This window comes from Raphanus sativus, chromosome 1 (assembly GCF_000801105.2).
Source record: "Raphanus sativus cultivar WK10039 chromosome 1, ASM80110v3, whole genome shotgun sequence".
NCBI lineage: Eukaryota > Viridiplantae > Streptophyta > Magnoliopsida > Brassicales > Brassicaceae > Raphanus > Raphanus sativus.
This window is the reverse complement of record NC_079511.1, coordinates 13,429,050-13,446,825: the sequence shown is the minus strand read 5'-3', so window position 1 is coordinate 13,446,825 and position 17,776 is coordinate 13,429,050. Positions and strand designations below refer to the sequence as shown.

The 17,776-nt window shown below is 33.6% G+C and overlaps 1 protein-coding gene, 1 long non-coding RNA gene and 1 other non-coding gene across 3 annotated transcripts; 1 reads left to right on the top strand and 2 right to left on the bottom strand.

Moving 5' to 3' along the window:
- Positions 1-2,290: 2,290 nt before the first annotated feature.
- TRNAM-CAU (transfer RNA methionine (anticodon CAU)) lies at positions 2,291-2,362 on the bottom strand. Its single transcript has one exon. It is a non-coding gene; the product is annotated as a tRNA-Met (tRNA).
- Positions 2,363-2,553: 191 nt separating this feature from the next.
- Positions 2,554-11,681, bottom strand: LOC108805643 (ABC transporter C family member 1). Its single transcript, XM_018577586.2, has 28 exons — positions 11,665-11,681; positions 10,925-11,287; positions 10,629-10,807; positions 10,506-10,545; positions 10,223-10,379; positions 9,698-9,812; positions 9,528-9,608; positions 9,261-9,285; positions 9,129-9,185; positions 8,888-8,953; positions 8,579-8,653; positions 8,353-8,460; positions 8,008-8,142; positions 7,735-7,841; positions 7,548-7,641; positions 7,075-7,242; positions 6,775-6,915; positions 6,490-6,690; positions 6,227-6,325; positions 5,970-6,122; positions 5,488-5,870; positions 5,205-5,385; positions 4,784-5,107; positions 3,959-4,715; positions 3,761-3,882; positions 3,444-3,689; positions 2,934-3,363; positions 2,554-2,840 (listed from the first exon to the last, which is right to left on the bottom strand). Exons 2-28 carry the CDS (start codon positions 11,252-11,254, stop codon positions 2,743-2,745), a joined length of 4,872 nt encoding a protein of 1,623 aa, XP_018433088.2. The 5' UTR covers positions 11,255-11,287; positions 11,665-11,681; the 3' UTR covers positions 2,554-2,742.
- A 588-nt stretch (positions 11,682-12,269) lies between these two features.
- On the top strand, positions 12,270-13,252 carry LOC108861057 (uncharacterized). Its single transcript, XR_008943511.1, has 2 exons — positions 12,270-12,666; positions 12,986-13,252. It is a non-coding gene; the product is annotated as an uncharacterized LOC108861057 (long non-coding RNA).
- Positions 13,253-17,776: the final 4,524 nt, after the last annotated feature.

The window sequence follows — 17,776 nt, the reverse complement described above, 5'->3', positions numbered from 1 at the left end:
ATAACAAACTAGACTATTGTCGATACAATTTATTGTATAACATTATAATTTGGTATATCTACTTAGTTAAACCTTGACAACAATTTATTATAATCAAATTTAATTTCATCAAGTTGTATTTTGATAGTTAAATTTAAAATTAGAAATTGAAATCTTTAGATTTTTCGGGAAAATAAAAACAAAATTTTATTAATTAATTAAGAATATAAAGTATCTATTCTATTAAAATAGAATCCTAAATTTATCTACCATTAAAATTGTTATTTAAGTTTTAGACTATTTCAAGTTTGTTAGCATATTACTTAATTTATAGATCATTTTGAATTAATTACAATATAATTATATTATATGCTACTATTACAATATAACCGGACAACTTAAAGTAAAACCAGAAATTAATCTATTATAATTTATAAGTAAACCAATCGTTTTCAATTAAAATAAAACTAGACTGAAGGTACTATTAGATTAACAATACATTATTTGGACGTGACATTTTTATAATTAATGTATAAAAATATTGGTATAGCGTTTTTGTATAATGTTTATTTTTTATAGTTTTTGTATTGTGTTATGATTACATATAGTAGTACTATGTTTCGTAGTTATATTTGTACGGTGTTGTTTTGCTAAATTGGTATATTTTAGTAATCATATATATTGTATTAAAATTCAGAAACCCACATATAGATATGTTAATTTCTAATAATATTACAAGAGATACAAAAAAAATTGGAAAACGTAATATATATTTGGTAACTAATATGGGCACTAATATCTATAGAATTTGAGAATTTGATAATATTTGATACACTTGTGACCAAATTACTCAATCATTACGAAATGATTATTGCAGCGCCCATAAATGTATACAACATATATTACAGTTATATCACATTATTTAACTATTTACTTAGTAATTTTGTTTTTCAGTAATACACTAATACTATATTGTATTAGAGGTACAAATAATTCACCTATCTAAACAAGGGCTTATTTAGGAAATAACTAAAAAAAAATTAAATTTTTAGAGAGATAGGAAGAGAAAAGAAGAGAGAGGGTGAGATTTTAGTTGATAATGAATTTTTGTTTTTTTTTCTTAGCTATTAGGTGCAAAATTCCTATAAACAATTATATATGTAAATCAAAATCATTCTTTTGGTTAGTATAATTTCAGAATTTTCTAATTTAAACAAATACATTCATATATATTGTATTTTAAAATTACTAAACATTTACATTCTAATAAAGATCTTCCCAAAATCAAATTTTGAGAATATTCTAAAGAGATTTAGGGGGTGATTGGTTGTACTGTAACGATATAAAATTTACTTTAAAATTTAGTCTGTAAATTTTTTGATGTAGCTATAACTAATGTAGCTGTAGAAATTTAACGAGAAAAAAAAATAAAAAAGGAAAGAGCTTACAGGTACAACAATAATTTTTTGCTTTAGAAAAGAAGACTCCTACAACAATTTCTTTAAATTTTTAGCTTTAGATTTAAAAACTACATAAAACATGATTGATGATTTATGGTTGTAGATAGAAAATAAAATTAAATTCACTTGTTACAGTCCAACCAATCACCCACTTAGTAATGTTTTAAGATTTATCAAAATCTACACAATCTAATTTTCAAAATCAGATATTACGTAGCTTACAATTTTAAAAAGAACAACTAAATTCTATTTTACTTAGTTTGAATAAATTTTATTATTCATATAAATCTATTCGCTATATTCAAATTGAATTTTTTCTCACTTTTAAGAGATTTACTTCTTTATATTTTGGGTATACCAACTTCTTATATTAATCAACTTTGACTAGATATTCTTAGTAATAAAAATATTTATGTTTTCGATAATGCAAATTTCTAAATGACAAAAACTTCCAATGATGTTTTAAAGTAGTATTTTTGAAAATTCTCCTACTAAAAATATATATGAAATATTCAAATATACATAATATACACAAAACATTTTTGATATTTTGGGCACCCAAAATCGAACAAAAACATCCAAAAAATCCAGTAGGTATTTTTCTTCGATCTAGATCTGAATCTGTATTTCATGTCAGTTTCGGTCGTCTTTCAGATTCGAATAAAATTCTCATGCCTAAGAAAAAATTATATAAAAATGTAAATACAAAATCTGAAATAAAAAAATTTATAGATTATATAATTTAAACAAATTTCTTTATTCAATATAATATGAATTTATAACTTATTAGTATACAGCTAACCAAAGTACTAATTTTTTTTTTGGTAATCATGTTAAAAAATCGAAATAATTATCAGAGCCAGGTTTCGATCCTGGGACCTGTGGGTTATGGGCCCACCACGCTTCCGCTGCGCCACTCTGATTCGTTACCAAAGTACTAATTCATATCCAACTTTCATAATAATCTCGAAACGGGCAGATCAAAATTTAGTGTATATAATTTGATATGATGATTTATATACGAATCATATAATATTTTAGTGTACAACTACTGATTTATCATATCATCCTTACCAGTTAAGGATGTGCATGTAATCGCATTTAGACGGAGGAATTAACACATAATTTCAATCGTTGATATCACTGTTCCAGCAACCAAATACACTCCCCTTGCCAAAAAGAAACGTAGCTTATAATCACACTACAATAAATGGACAATTTGTTCCGTGTATTACAAGAAACACAAAAACAATGTTCATCAAAATGACATCTCTATGGGTCAAGTAATATAAGCCTTTTTCGTCTACATCTCCACGTTGTCCCAGTCAAACGATCTCCCCTCTAAACTGTAGTCCGAGTGTTGCATTCGGTTCTTCGCCAATCTGCTCATGACAGCAAGCCCTGAAAGTGTGTAACACTCAAAATCTTAAGAGTCAAGAAAAAGTTCTCTATCAAGTAGCAGAGAGATAGATAGATCTTAAACAGCAACGTTACCTTCGACCATTTTGTACAGAGATGGCCACCAACGCTCTCTAGAGATATCATTTTGGGTAAGAGACTCGTCAATCTCTTTATCGTGTTTCCCTTCAAGAACACTACGTAGAGTGACTACAGCGTCTTTCGTTCTCTTCAATATACTGTTATCATCTTGGATCTCGAGGCTTTGAAGGTCGTTGTGAGATGAAGTGAGGCTCACAGCAAGAGCAAACTGAGCAGCTGCAGCCCAACGAGAAGAAGCTTGCCATTTCCTCTGACCTTCTAAAGGTTGTGATGAATCATCACCGTTAGCCTCTCTGATACGTTTGTTTTCAAGCACTATACCACGCAAGTACTCAGCATTTGCAGGTCCTGTACTTTGAACCATCTTCGAGAAAGAACTTTCTCCGTTTGAAAGAAGATTCTCCGGTGTACTAAACTCCTGAACCTGAGGCATTGTGAAATCTCAAATATGTTAGCTGAAGAAACAAAGCGAATATAGCGTTAGAAAATCAAAATTTTGCATACTTTTCCAGAATCAAGGACGAGAACTTTGTCACAGTCAATGATGGTATTGAGACGATGAGCGATGATTAGCATAGTACATGACTTGAATTCTTCACGGATGGTCTTTTGGATGAGAACATCTGTTCTAACATCAACAGCAGCAGTTGCTTCATCAAGCACAAGTATCTTAGATCTTCGCAACAATGCACGTGCAAGACTCAGCAACTGTCTCTGTCCAACACTGAAGTTCTCTCCTGCCTCAGTAACCTGACCAAATACACTCGAGTTACTCTAATGAGTACAAAAGAGGAAACATGTTTAAAAAAAATACTAAGTACCTCAGCATCAAGACCAAGAGGATTTCTGCGGATAGTATCTTTCAAGTGTGCTCTCTCAAGAGATTCCCAAAGATCAGCGTCGTTGTGTTCACTAAATGGATCAAGATTGAATCTCACAGTACCTGAATAAGCATTACACATCAATTATCGACTTGTAAGACAAGTAAGAACAAGTAGCAGAGGCTGTGTGAGAGGTACCTGAGAAGAGCACTGGCGCTTGAGGTATGATTCCAAGAACTTTACGTAGGTCCATCAGTCCAAACTTGCCAATATCACATTCATCGATCAAGATCCTTCCCTTTTCCAGCTCCACGATCCGAAACAAAGCATTCAAGAGGCTTGATTTCCCAGCACCTGTCCTTCCAACAATCCCCACCTTATCCATTGGAGAAATAAAGAAGGAAACCTCATGAAGCACAGGAGGTAACTCAGGGCGGTAACGAAGAACAACATCTTCGAACTTAATGGATCCAGATGATGGCCATCCAGGAGGTGGACGGTTGTTTTCAATGACCAATGGAGCCTCTGATGGTGTCTCTATATAACTTCCAACACGCTCAACAGAGTTTAAACTATTCTCAGCTAGACTAGCGAGTCTCAGCACAGCTGTTAAGGAGCTGGTAATACTTAAAGCGTAGCTGAGAAGCAAACCCATTGTAGATGCAAATGCTTGTTGGTTCTCTGCTTTTCCATTCTGCATGACGGCTAATGACGCAGTCAACCAAACCATGAGACCTCCCAGAACTTCCAAACGGATTCCCAGCCACCGGTTTGCACCCATGTTCACAAGAGTGAATCTGATGTTATTATCCATTGATCTTCCGTTGATCTCAGCCATGCGGTCGTATGCTTTATAAGCACGGATACTTGAGAGTCCATTCAATGCCTCTCCAAATTGAGCATAAACTGGGGATCTTGAAACGGAATCCATACGTTTAACTTCACGAGCTGTGTTCTACAATAAGGAAAGAATGGTTTAGCACACAACAGTAGTCAGTATTGTGTTTTAAAAGGGTATGTTACCTGGTAGTAGAGATAAGCTCCATAAAACACGACCAAGAGGGGCATGATGGCCCACAGGGACAGAGTGCTGACAATGCCAATCAAGATAATAGTTGAAAGAAGCTGTGCTATTGAACCCATAAACATGTTTACAAAGACTGCAACTGTTCGATCAATATCACCCATATCTTTTGCGAATCGATTGATGATCCGTCCTAATGGATTGGTTTGAAAGAAGACCATTGGAGCCCTTAGTATGGAACCAAGCATAGCATCATGCATCTTTTTAGCTGCATAAAGACTCGCCATAATCAACCAATATGAATTGACCAACGTCACAAAGACCTGAAACCAAAGATAAATAAGTCTTAGCACAAAACCAAAGAGCTCTATGTATCCTTTTCTTCTCTCAATCATTTACCAAGTGCAACAACACATATACCTGTCCAAACGAAAGAAGCGCATAGATAATATTATAGAAGAAGGGTCCATGACTCTTTGGAGTTCCTGCATCAGTCCATTCACTCAACCAAGTGCTGCTTGCAACCCGAAATACTTGTGTCAAGACGTAGCATATAAGGAGCATCATCACCACCCATCCACCTCCAAGTGCATCCTGGTACCTGGAACATGGTAACACCTCATTAGTCATCACCCAGTGGCCTTCAAATACGAAGCTTAGCAAGAAAACATGAATAGAAAATATATATACAGAGGAAACTTACCTCTTCAGGACTTTCCAACTCACAACTCCTGTTTCACGTTCTTCACGCTTAACGAGCACAGAGTTTCCTTCTTTGGATTTCTTTGACTCGATTCCATCCATCTGCAGATTATTAGTGTTTCCGTTCTCAACTTGCTTTACAGATTGTTGATCTGCTTCAGCTTCTCCATTTTCTTCTGAATATTCTTCAACCTTCCCAGCATTTTCCATCAACCTCTGGAACAATGGGCCACTATGGGACAATTCTTCATATGTTCCTTCCTCTTTTACTGTTCCATCATGTACAAGAAGAATTTTATCCACTTGTGATAGAAAGTGGAGCTGGTTTGTAACAAGAACTCTAGTTTTGTCCCCAAGTTCTCTTTTAATGCATTTTTCAAAGACCTGTAACAGCCAGTTCCAGCAATCAGATAACAATGACCAATTATAAGAGAAATATATGGCAAACAAGAAACATAATATTCATGAGAATATTTAATTTACCTGCTGACCAACATGCGCATCAAGGGCACTTAATGGGTCATCTAATATGCACACATCTGAATTTGAGTAGACGGCCCTAGCCATAGAAACCCTCTGTTTTTGTCCCCCACTTATGTTAACACCCCTTTCTCCAATCTCCGTGAGATCACCACCCTATATCAATCAAGAGAAAGAAGAGGATACAAACTTAGATACCTGAGAACTTGACATAGTATTCTATGCTACCAAAAGAACCGTTTTCCCTTAAAGAAACTTACAGGCAGTAACTCAAGGTCATGCCTTAGGGCAGTCACATCAATCACCCTTTCATATTTTTCTTTGTCAAAAGGAGCACCAAACAATATATTGTCACGTACCTACACAATGAAAATTACAATCATCAGCTGAGAGTCGCTTAAAATTAAATACTCGTGAAACAATTCAAATTCTGATTCGTAAACTTAAGATTATGCGAAGAGGAGGATGTGAAAACTTCGCAGTGAGAAACATACTATAGAAAGAGAATAATATAAGAACATACCGATGCGTTAAAGATCCATGAAACTTGTGGAACATAAGCGACTGATCCTCTAAGAGTAACTATGGCATCAGACATTGCAGGAAGTTCCCCAAGCATAGCAGATATCAAGGAGGTTTTTCCTTCTCCTGTACTGCCAACTACTGCAACTAGGCTGCCAACAGGTACATCCAAGTTGATATTTGACAAGGTTGGCCTTTCCGCCTGCAAATGTATATTGGTGGCTCAATTTTTGACTTCACTGAGAATATGTGATGAAAGAAAGTAAAGAGGTAAGACAAATGAGACCTTTGAATCCCATGAGAAGTATCCATTCCTTATTGAGATAGCTGGCTGTCCATGTTCAATGGGAGGATTTGGTAAGAGAACTCTCTCTTCCGTCGATAATACCTCCTCCAAACGGGTTAAGGATACCTTAGCATTTACCGCCTACAAAAGTCAAGCCTGGTCAGCATCTAGAAACAAGTTATGACAATGACTGGTCCAGAAAAAGACGTAGGGTCGAAAAATAGAAAGAATAACTCGGAGCAATCGTTACAAATGATGCCTATTCAGTAACAAAAATGGAGACGAGGTGCAAGAAATCACCTGAGTTATAATGTTGGGAAGCATGAATAAAGGGAAGCGAAGCACAGAAAATAGAGAAAGGGCCGTAAACGCTCTTGCAGGTGTCAGGTCTCCTCCAAGCAATGAGAACACACCAAATGATACAACAGTCACGAAAACAGGAATGCTGTTTAGGATGAACATGTTGAACTGCACAACAAATGGAAGGCAAAGAATGAGTCATAAATTTACCATTAAACGACGATAAACGTAATGCACTTTATATCAAAGGTACAATGCATATGGCTACAATGAACTAGAAGAAAGTATATTAAACACAATAAACGTATCCTCCTGGATACCAGTCTCAAATAGTCAAAGGATTTTAGTTAATGAGTAGCCTGGATTTGTCCTTATATACAAGCATAATGTAAGGAGTAACAAGACAATCAGGCACACCATGAATAATGATGATAGAAGCAGTCAATATAATAGTCACTGTGCTTAAACCATACCGCCGACAGAAGTTGTGCTTTCCGGAACCAAGATAGTTCATCATCACGAACAGTTTGAACCTTGGACTGAAAACTGTTTTCCCACGCATAGCACCTACAGTATTTTGGTTTAGTGAGTCAAGCATTGCCTCAAATTTCCAATCATGCAAAAAAAAAAGAAAGATACGTATAATAAAAGTAATCGTACTTCACTGTATCCATTGCAGCTAAAACCTCATTCATTAGGCCAATTCTCTTGTCAGTACGCTGCAACCCTTCTTTGGTTAACTTCTGCGTTTTGCTTATAATAACAGTCTGTTTCAACAAACATAGAGAAAAGGAATCCTTGTCACTGAACAGAAAAAACGTTGAGGTTGAGGAGAGATAAGCAGAGATAATCGGGAAACAGATGCGAAATAAGCAGTCAAAAGCAAAACAGCATACAGAGGAAAAAGCATAAGGATTACAAAGAATTACGGACCTGTATAGGGAACATAAGAACCAGGAACAATGCGCCTATGAGCGAGGCAACACCCAGTTGTTGATAAAGGAGAACCAGTGATACAATTATGCGAAAAGGCGCCGACCACATGGTATGAAGTGATTGGCAAATTTGCTGTCACAGACAGGGGAAACTTTAGAAAAAAAAAAGTGAATAGCCTATCAAATTTAGCTTATTCAGATTCAGTCAAAAATTTGCAGGAAAGGATGATCTTTGATAAATTGCATTTAGACTCATATTCTGAGGTAAAAAGACAGTAATGACACAAATTGATATCTAGAACCATACGAATAAACGGGAGGAAAAGAAAGCAAAGATATATACCTGAAGCGACTCAGCATCAGTTGTCATTAAATTTGTTATTTTTCCAGTTTGAAACTTCTTCCGCCCCTCATTAGTAAGCCTCAGCGACTTTCGGAACACAGCAGCAATCTAACAAGGGAGGAACTCATCAGCAGAAAGAAACACTCTAAAAGCATCTTTAGAATAAAACACGACCACCGCCCCTCTTTGCATCAAAAAAGAAAAGTGAGGTGAAACTTTAACTTACCAGCGCAGACCTTAGCCGGTAACCAACACGCATCACATTTTGGAAATACTGAGCTTCACACAGAACCCCCAATACCTGAAAATGTCAAAATCAACATCAAGCGCTTGGAATCCCTTGATCAAGATTTGCATAAGGTTCTAACACAATCGAATCAGACGAATATTAGACTCAGTTCACAAAACCAAAACCGGTGCCACAGTGCGCATCATCTACCAAAACATTAGAACTTGTTTCATCTCTCTCCAACAAAGGTTCAAAAAATGCAAGCATATTAAAATAGGCATAGGAGAAAAGAAATTTGTAGCATACCACTCCAACAAAGATTGAGACTGCGTAGATGTAACCTATCCAGGCTGGTTCATTAAGTTGCATTGACTGCAGAAATTTTTACGACCACGTTGTGAGATACTATCAGAAAAGAAAAGATCCAAAGGATGGTAGGAATTTGAATCTACCAAGAACGTTTAAACGCTAACTTTGGCCAGTATAACAAAAAAAATTACAAAGCATTGAAGTACCGTGGGCACTTGGCAAAGGGAAAGAAACAAACCTTTAAGAGCTCATTCAGAAGAAGAGGTCCCACGAATTGTGAACAGTCGTTTCCAATCTGTGATACATTTTTAGATTAAAATTTAAAACACTTGATCAGGAAACATAAGCTATTATCAAATAGAGAAAGTACCTTCCAGAACCCACCCCACCAAAACCTACAAAATACATAAACAGGTTCCCATAAGAGACAGTCCCATAAGGATGAGAATTATTTAAGGACAGATCTGCTATTTAACTCAAAACATACTCGAACTCACAACCATTAGACGTTTGATAGCTTCTGATTATTTATAGATTAATGTATGATTTTTTTACAAAGATGTTTCTCTTTACCCAAACAATCAATCTATATTATGAAGAGATGAGAACCCATGTCTATAAAGATGTTTCTTTTTACCTTCCCCCAAGGCTGTTGTTCAATGCTCTCAAGAGCCACGGCTTGGGCTTCTCTAGTTCTTTTTCCCAGGACATCTGAAAGCTAAGAGAAGGAGAAAAAATATATCACTCAACCATGCCAGTCGTAGACACTATGAGAGCAGTTACTACTTTTCAAAGATTTAATAATACCTTTTCATAAGGGTTTCAGTTCGATCCCAAGTATCTAGATGCCACACATCCTTCTCTGTGAGAGGCCGTTTGGATCCCAGAGTCATCAATGGATTCAACCATGAGAAGAAGATTCCTGTGGGGCAAAAGATTTTGGTAAGCAGATACTTAAAAAGTCAAAGGTCAACAAATGTTAATCCACTATACAAAAATGTTGCAGCTTGCTCTCACAGTCACAATCCAGTTTCCCAAAGTTTATTTCTAATGAAAACTGGAGGATAAGGTCAAAAAGAAACTGAAGAGACTGTAGAAAACTCATTGTGTTAAATGCGAAAACAGTTTACTGGCTTTTAACTATTCACACTACAAACGAATTCACAGATCCGAGGAAATTTTAAGCTCTGAACAAATTCCAACACAGATAGGTAGTAACTACAGATGAGAGATCAGAGATGCTGTGGTGTGGTGATTCTCACAACAAAAGAGAAAAGAATATACAAAGCCAAATCCACAGAACGGAAATGAGGAGTAGGTAGAGTGACCTACTGTCAAATAAATTTGCATGCCTCTCAGGACATATTTGTTCTCCTCCAGGAAGCTCTTCATACTCGTAGTCCTCTGAGGTTTCAGCCGGCAGTGGTGCGTAACCAGCGTAAGGATCCAAATTAGGGAAATACACAAACAAGAGAGTCCCAAATGCAACCTGGATCCAAAAACCTCTACGTCATTATCAAAATAAGTTGTATAATCTACAATCTAATTTATAGATACAGCACATGGTAAATAGAAGTTTAGAGAATGCAAAAAGGAGTGTTACAAATGTGCAAACCTGAACTGCCACCTCGCTTATGTAAAGATACAGTTTGAAACTGCAAAAAAAAAAAAACATGAAGCATGTAAGTTACTAGACAGAACTTGAATAAACCAAAATATAGATCGCAGATTTACCAACCTGCCATAGTACTCCTTGACTGAGAGAACAAGATTTAACAACACCATGTCTCCCACAAGAGCATAAACAACAGCAAACCTGACATACCAACGAAGTTCGCGGATATATATTTTGGTTTCAACAACAGTCATGACCAATGCAGAACCCCAAGCCAAAGCCTCAAGACCCAACATGAACCCCTGCCAAAGAAAGCACAAAAAAAAAACAGAACTTTTTAGACAAAACATACATAACAACAACAACAACATAAAAAGGAAAAAAAAAAAAACAAGTAATGTTGACCCATCATCACGCACCTCATAAGGAGGAAACCCAGCACCATCCAAATCCAAGAGTGATAACCTCATGACCAATCTAAACAAAGGCTCGGCAGTACTATAAGCAGCCAAGAGAGCGAGGAGATAGGAATATAATTTAGACCTCAAGCAGAACTTCTCTAGTTTGTGATCCTTTAGGGTGAGCCAAATACGGTAAAGGCAGAGAATCAACAGAGCCAAGTGAGAGACGCCAAGCACAAAGGAGTCAATAGCACAAGGCGTGTATGCACCAAAGGCATAATCAACCATCTTAGACCACACACCATTTGGAACCGGCTTGCAGTACCAATCCAAAGGCTCAAACCCCATCTTCTTCCTCGTTGGAAAAAAAAAAGCTGCCCTCTGCTTACAACAAACAATCCTCTAACTCAGCAAAATAAAATAAAATAAAATAAAATAAATAAAACAAAGAAACATATATAGTGATTTTGACAAGTGAGAAGAATGAACTTTTACTCGATGAGAGGTGAGAAAGAAAAAAAAACTAATATTCGTAGGTGAAATAAATAAAAAAAAGGTGGAAAAGCTTTTTAGCAATTTATTAGTGGAGGCAAACTTTATTGTATTATCCCCTGAATCATCGTCAAAAAGGGGAAAAAGAAACGAGCACCCAATAATAAGTATAGCTTTTATATCGTAAGCCATAGATTCTCTGAAAGAAATTCTTCAAAAAAAATTTAAAAAATGATATGAAAAGCAGTAAGAGAAGAAATAATCACGTGAGAAGCACGAAATCGAAAGTGCCTAACGACGTCTCTCCCGCTTTAAAGAAGAGGAAGGGGAAGAGGAAGAAGAGAGAAGTAAACCTCCGAAGTGAGGGAGCACAGTTTTGCCCGAGATTTGGAGGAAATCACGGAGTGGTAAACCGAATCTTGGATTGAGATTTCTCTCTCCTCTCTCTCTCTCTGTGAGATTTGTTTCAGTCGCTAGTCGCTGGTTATATTATGAGAGAGAGGAATTGAGAGAGGAATGGAGAGAGGGTGCAAAACGATGCGTCACTGCTTACAACTTGCAGATGAAAAAAGTCAATATTTATATTGTACATGGACGGAAAAGTCAAATGGATTCATAAGTAATGACATTCGGTACCTTTTTCTTTTCTTTTTTTTACAACAAACAAATATTACTCCATTAGTTTCATTATAAGTGCAATTTTAGAGCTGTAAATACTGATTAAAAAATCATTTAATTTTATATATTTTCAATATAAAAATATCATTATCCATATAACTTAACCAATACAAAAATAAAATCTTAACTAATAAAATAGACTTCTTTTTCTCCATTGGGGGAATTTTGCCAGGTGTACTTTATAAAAAACAAAACCAGCATATGTTTTTGTTACTGATTTGGGTTTACATCTTATATTGCTATTGGCCCATTCTCATGTTTTATTGGTTTTTTATAAAATTAATTATGCAGCCCAACTAAGAGTTTTTCATCGTCTTCTCACCTTCTTCTCTGCCCATTTTCTCAGAAAACAAAAGCTTCAATCGATTCAAAGTAACGCATCTACCTTCTACTAATAAGCTATTAAATCCGAGATTTTAAGTTAATTATCCCACTACTCGCACTTTAAAGCATACAATCGACCTTTTTGGCTTCCAAGCTAACCGACTAAAGTTGTGAGTATAAATATCACATCTTGCACCGATGAACAGCAGGACGTTAGGAAAGGCAGTGAACTCATGAGTTTTGACATGCTACTCATCGATGAGCAGGTAAGCACCTTCGTTTAGTTAAGATATAGGCTTACGAAATTTCAAAAATAAATCAATTTTTCTTATGCAGTTGATGTATTGATAAACAGCCACACCAAGCTCTTACAGACCAGAGTCCTTGATAATGTTCCTCCCAGTAAAACATTAAAATCCTTTTTCCATAACCCCCTGGTTGTTTTTGTTGTTGTTGAAATGACCTGGAACCTCTTTTTTGTTTTATTTGGTAATCATTTGTTCCATAAACGCTTATTATCTGAATCCAGCTCCACGTTAATAAAAGCTTTCCCCTTTAATTGATATGTCAGGTGAATTTTTGCAGGTGGAACAAGATCCACGAGAAGCTGAGGTCTTCAAAAGTACCATTTGTGCAAAAGGATTTTTTAAACCTTCACATCTCTGTCATGCTTCTGTTTGAGTTAACCTTATTGTTCTTGATAGGCCATTCATGTAAGCATTTTGACTGGGTTAAGTATCTGAATGGATTCAGGCCATTTTTTTATTTGGAATTGATCCTGCAGAGATGGTGTCTGCGTAATATTTATGTTCCTATTGTAAACTGAATTTGATATTTATGGGTGTTTGTTCTTGGCAGGGAAATCAAGCAATCTTAGAAATTCAGTTAGTATATATATCATGCTTTTGATTAGTTTAAGTGTTCCCATCTTATAAACAAGAATCTGATTCTAACAGCTGGTTTCGGATTGAGTTTGTGATAGATTGTTAACGAAGCGGCTAAGTTAACTTACCGAAGTGGTAACCAATTCAATTGTGAAGGTATACCTTATCTTTACATTTCTTCATGACTTGCCATGCGAATCTCCTTGGCTCATTAGAGTTTATATGGATCTTGATATAACTTATGATCATAGAACCTTATGGGAAAGTCGGGCATGTTTTAATAGTATTGATTATAGAAAATTTTATTTTATATAAATCGGGATTTGGCCATGATACTGATTATTATATATAAGTAAGGACTATGCCATGATACAGGTATTAAATTTTATCATTAAGCTACAAATTCCAATCTACTGCATTATTATTATTATGCATGTATCTTTTGCTTGTGATTCCTTGTTCTTAGCCTCGTGTTTGTAAGCACCGTCGTTTCTCCGGTGACGACCACTGTTTTCCGATCCTCTTTTGGGTTTTCTAATGAAATAATATTATTAAAAAAAAAAAAAGGATGAATCAAATTTCAGCCGACTGCTACTTACGAAGAAGCAACCTGAATATAAAGTAGTAAACAAAATAAAAAATAAGAAAAAGAATCGATTAATCCAACAAAGCACTTTGTCTTTGAGCGCACTGCACTAACCCTGTATCCACAAAGAAAGAATAGTCCCTTTTTTCAGGAAAAAAATGAAGAAAAGTTAAAAGAAGCTTTCTGTTGCTGGGATTGTCCAAGTCCACCGCGGTGGGTGTGTGGGTGAACATGTTGTATTAAATAATCCGGTCCAAGATATCTGAAAAGGGACATATTTTAAAGATTTGTTATACATCTGTTTTTCTTTTATTACATCTTCAATTTAGTCGCACGCACTATCCTGATTATGGGTTAAAAGTCACTAACTAATTTGAAAAGTAGTAAAGCAAAAAAGTATTAAGTGTTTTTTGTTTAATAATTACTAGGGGCAGACACAAATCAAATATCTTAGTTTTTGCATATATTCTTTATTCCATATATTTTATCTAAAAGATAATCATCCGATCTGATATGATCCTTATCTATCTAGACATTCGATGATTCGGATATCCCGAAAATTTAAATTTTAAATGGATATCCGATTTAATTAGTAAAAGTAAATAAAAATTAGAAATAAAATAAAATTCCAAAATAATATAAATAATAACATTTTACTATAAAATATAATTTATTTACTTTTCAAATTCTAATATATAATTTAATAAACTTAGTAAATAAAAGTACTATAAAACTTAGTAACATATATATATAACAAAACGAATATTTATTTTTAAAATATTAGTATTTATTTAGCTTCGTAGAATTACAGATTTATGGATTTTTTATTCGAATCGAAATAAATAACAAATCGAACTAAAATATATAGATATTTTTTTCTAGCCCTAATAATTAATTACATAATCTTTCCAGGATCGGGGACTAGTTTTAACTGACTTTTCTGTGGCGGCTCTACAAAACGTAGACCATCTCTTCTCTTCGGGTAGGTAGCGTTGAAAGCAACACTCCTATGGCCGTTTGAATCAACCTCATTTGACTAAACAAAATAATAATCTGCACGTCATTTTCTTTATAAAATGTTATCAGTCAGTTGAAAAAACAAATTCCCCATATTATTCATTATAACATCATTTATTAGAAGTGTTAAATAATTTTGGGAAAATTAGAAAAAGAGACACTCTCCATTTAGGTTTGTCCTAATATGACTTGTAAAAGATTATTTAGGTAATTAGGATTTGTGTTTCCATTAATATCATTATACCTTTCAATTAACCTAATCATTTTTAATATTTTGTAAATAATTTAAGTTTTTATTAAAAAAGAAAGTAAGACAGAAAAAAAGAAAAAATTCACACCATCATCTTCTTTGACAAAATAAACTTCTTACCATCGTCTTTTCCGACAAAGTAAAAAACTAAAAGTAAAAACAGTAAAAACTTCCAATCATCTTCTTAAGTTCTTCACCATCATGCTCTGCTTCGTGTCGGCTTCATCTCGTCAAGTTTGTTATCATGCTCTGTTCCAATCGCTGCGACCATGCTTCCTCCACGACGTCAACTCGTGATGTCAGTCTTCCATCCCATATCTTCAATCTTGTTGTGATCTCTGCTTTAGTCCACAATCTTTGTTACGTCGGAATCAGCCCTTGCTGTCGTGGATTGAAGGAAAGCTTGTCGAAGAGAAATAGTGGCCAGTTTGGGTAATTTTGCAAGGCATGTCTTCAAACTTTTGATTAATCACGGCTCATAACTTTCTGTTTGGACATATTGTTTTTTCAAATTAATTCTAAAACTTTCAATTATGCAATTTAGACCGGCGAATATTCATATTTTTCAACCTTGGTCTCTAAATTTTCTGTTGTTTTACTGTTTGCCCAGTCTTTCAAATTTACAAAAATATTCTTATGATTTTGCCTTAAACTTTCAAACGTGCACTTTTGACCATGATATATGAAAATTCAATGTATACAAAACTCAGAAATTAATTGTTGATTAATCGAAGATTAATTTTAAGACTTTTATTAAACTTGATAGTGTGTAAAAACTGGTATACTTATCAAAGTAGTGTGAATCCTATGTGGTCTAGTAGCTTGCATGTGTAGTTTTCTCTTGAATAACTCAGGTTCGAGCGAAGGAAAGTGTACTTTTGATGATTTTTTGATCTGGGAGAGAAGATAATGTGCGGAATTTAGGGTATATTTTATGTAGATTTAGGAAGTATATTAATTGAAATATGGAAGTTTCAATATTTACCAGATTTTTCTATAATATGCATTCTACGTTATGCAGAACACATAACACAGTACATTTGGTAAGAAACATATTCTATTCTGCCTTAAACGTAACATAAAGTAAAAAGCATAATAAGTTATGACACATAAACAAGAATATGTATATCGTAGAGTTGTGACTATAAGACGTGATAAAGCTACAAGTAGACTAACGACATCTTTCTAGAATATAACCTAACGACTTCTAGGTTATTTAGAATATACATGAAAAGTTTTGTTTGCGTTATATATCCAGGACAGATCTACGCATAATACTTAGTATCCAATTTTTAGACTAAGTAGATGACCAGAATTAGTATTATATCCCCAACTAGAACATTAAATAGAATATTATTCTATTATATTTTAAAAAATAATAAACACATAAATAGTTATACATGTGTTTCCAAAAGTTTTCATATTTTTTTATATTTTTAAGAATTTAGTTTACTATTTTTCCCATAAAAAAGTAAAATATGTTCAGAATGACCAAAAAATATCAAAAGTCATAAAATAACAAAAAAAAAGTTGAGAGTGTCTCTTTTTTCAATTTTGCCTTAAATTTTCTACAACAACAAAATGTAAAAGTTAAGGTTAGTCACCAATAGACAATAGTTCTATTTAGATGAGATCGCACATGTGGCCATTTAAATATTTACTTGGGCCTTGATTCGTAGAGCTGATGATAAAACATTAGCAGTATGCCATAGAATTAATATGATGTATAAGTTGTATGCTCTCATTAGATTATTTAATAAAAAGATTGTCATAGTACTAGCATCATGCTATTTGAAATTATTATAAAAATTAATGTATGATATATAATATACCTATTTTCAAATAATCTATATTTTTATTGAATATGTTTCTAATATTTATTAATATATAAGATTAGAAAACTATATATTTATTTATTTAATTTAATATATCACAAAAAAACATTTATATCCAAATATAAATTTCATGTTTAAAAATAATATTTACGACTATATTTTCTATTTTTAGGTCCCATTTAAAATTTCATTTAATTTAATTTATATAATATTTATTCTTAAAATAATTATATTTTTAATGTTAAAAATTTATTTTAAAAAATATTTTAATTTTAAAATTATTTTTAAAAATATAAATTTTATTTTTGGATTTAAATATAATTTCATGATATTAGTAAATAAATTTAATTAATTGTGAATTTTTTTTATAAAATTTAAAAATACAAATGCTCTAGTAATGGCTCCATTTGAGAGCATTAGCATTTGGTAAATATTTTTCTAAATGTTTTTTAATAAATATTGATTGGATAATAAGGAGTATGGTGCTAATGTTTTGGTCAAGACCTCAGTCTGAGTTTTTATTCACACAATAGTTCTTTTTGGGTAAGGTCTGACTTATTTAGTCTGAGCTTTGTTTATTGTTTCTCTTTTTTTTTGCTAATCTCTAAAAGTTCCTTATTCAAATTAATAAAAATTAGGTTCTTGCCCGCAAATTTGTGGGTACAACTTTTGAGATAATATAATATTTTGTGTTTTCTACCTGCGACAATATATTTAAAAAATTTTAAAACCAAAAGTAAATTTTTGGTAGCTAATTTTAAATATGTTTATTTATTAATACTTTTAAAATTTAAATAGGATTTA

Coding starts and splice junctions, on each gene's coding strand:
- LOC108805643 (XM_018577586.2), bottom strand. CDS start 11,254: ATGGGGTTTGAGCCTTTGGATTGGTACTGCAAGCCGGTTCCAAATGGT. Junction 9,813..10,222: donor GCATGCAAATTTATTTGACA/GTAGGTCACTCT, acceptor TTTGCCCCACAG/GAATCTTCTTCTCATGGTTG. Junction 6,916..7,074: donor TTCCCAACATTATAACTCAG/GTGATTTCTTGC, acceptor TGACTTTTGTAG/GCGGTAAATGCTAAGGTATC.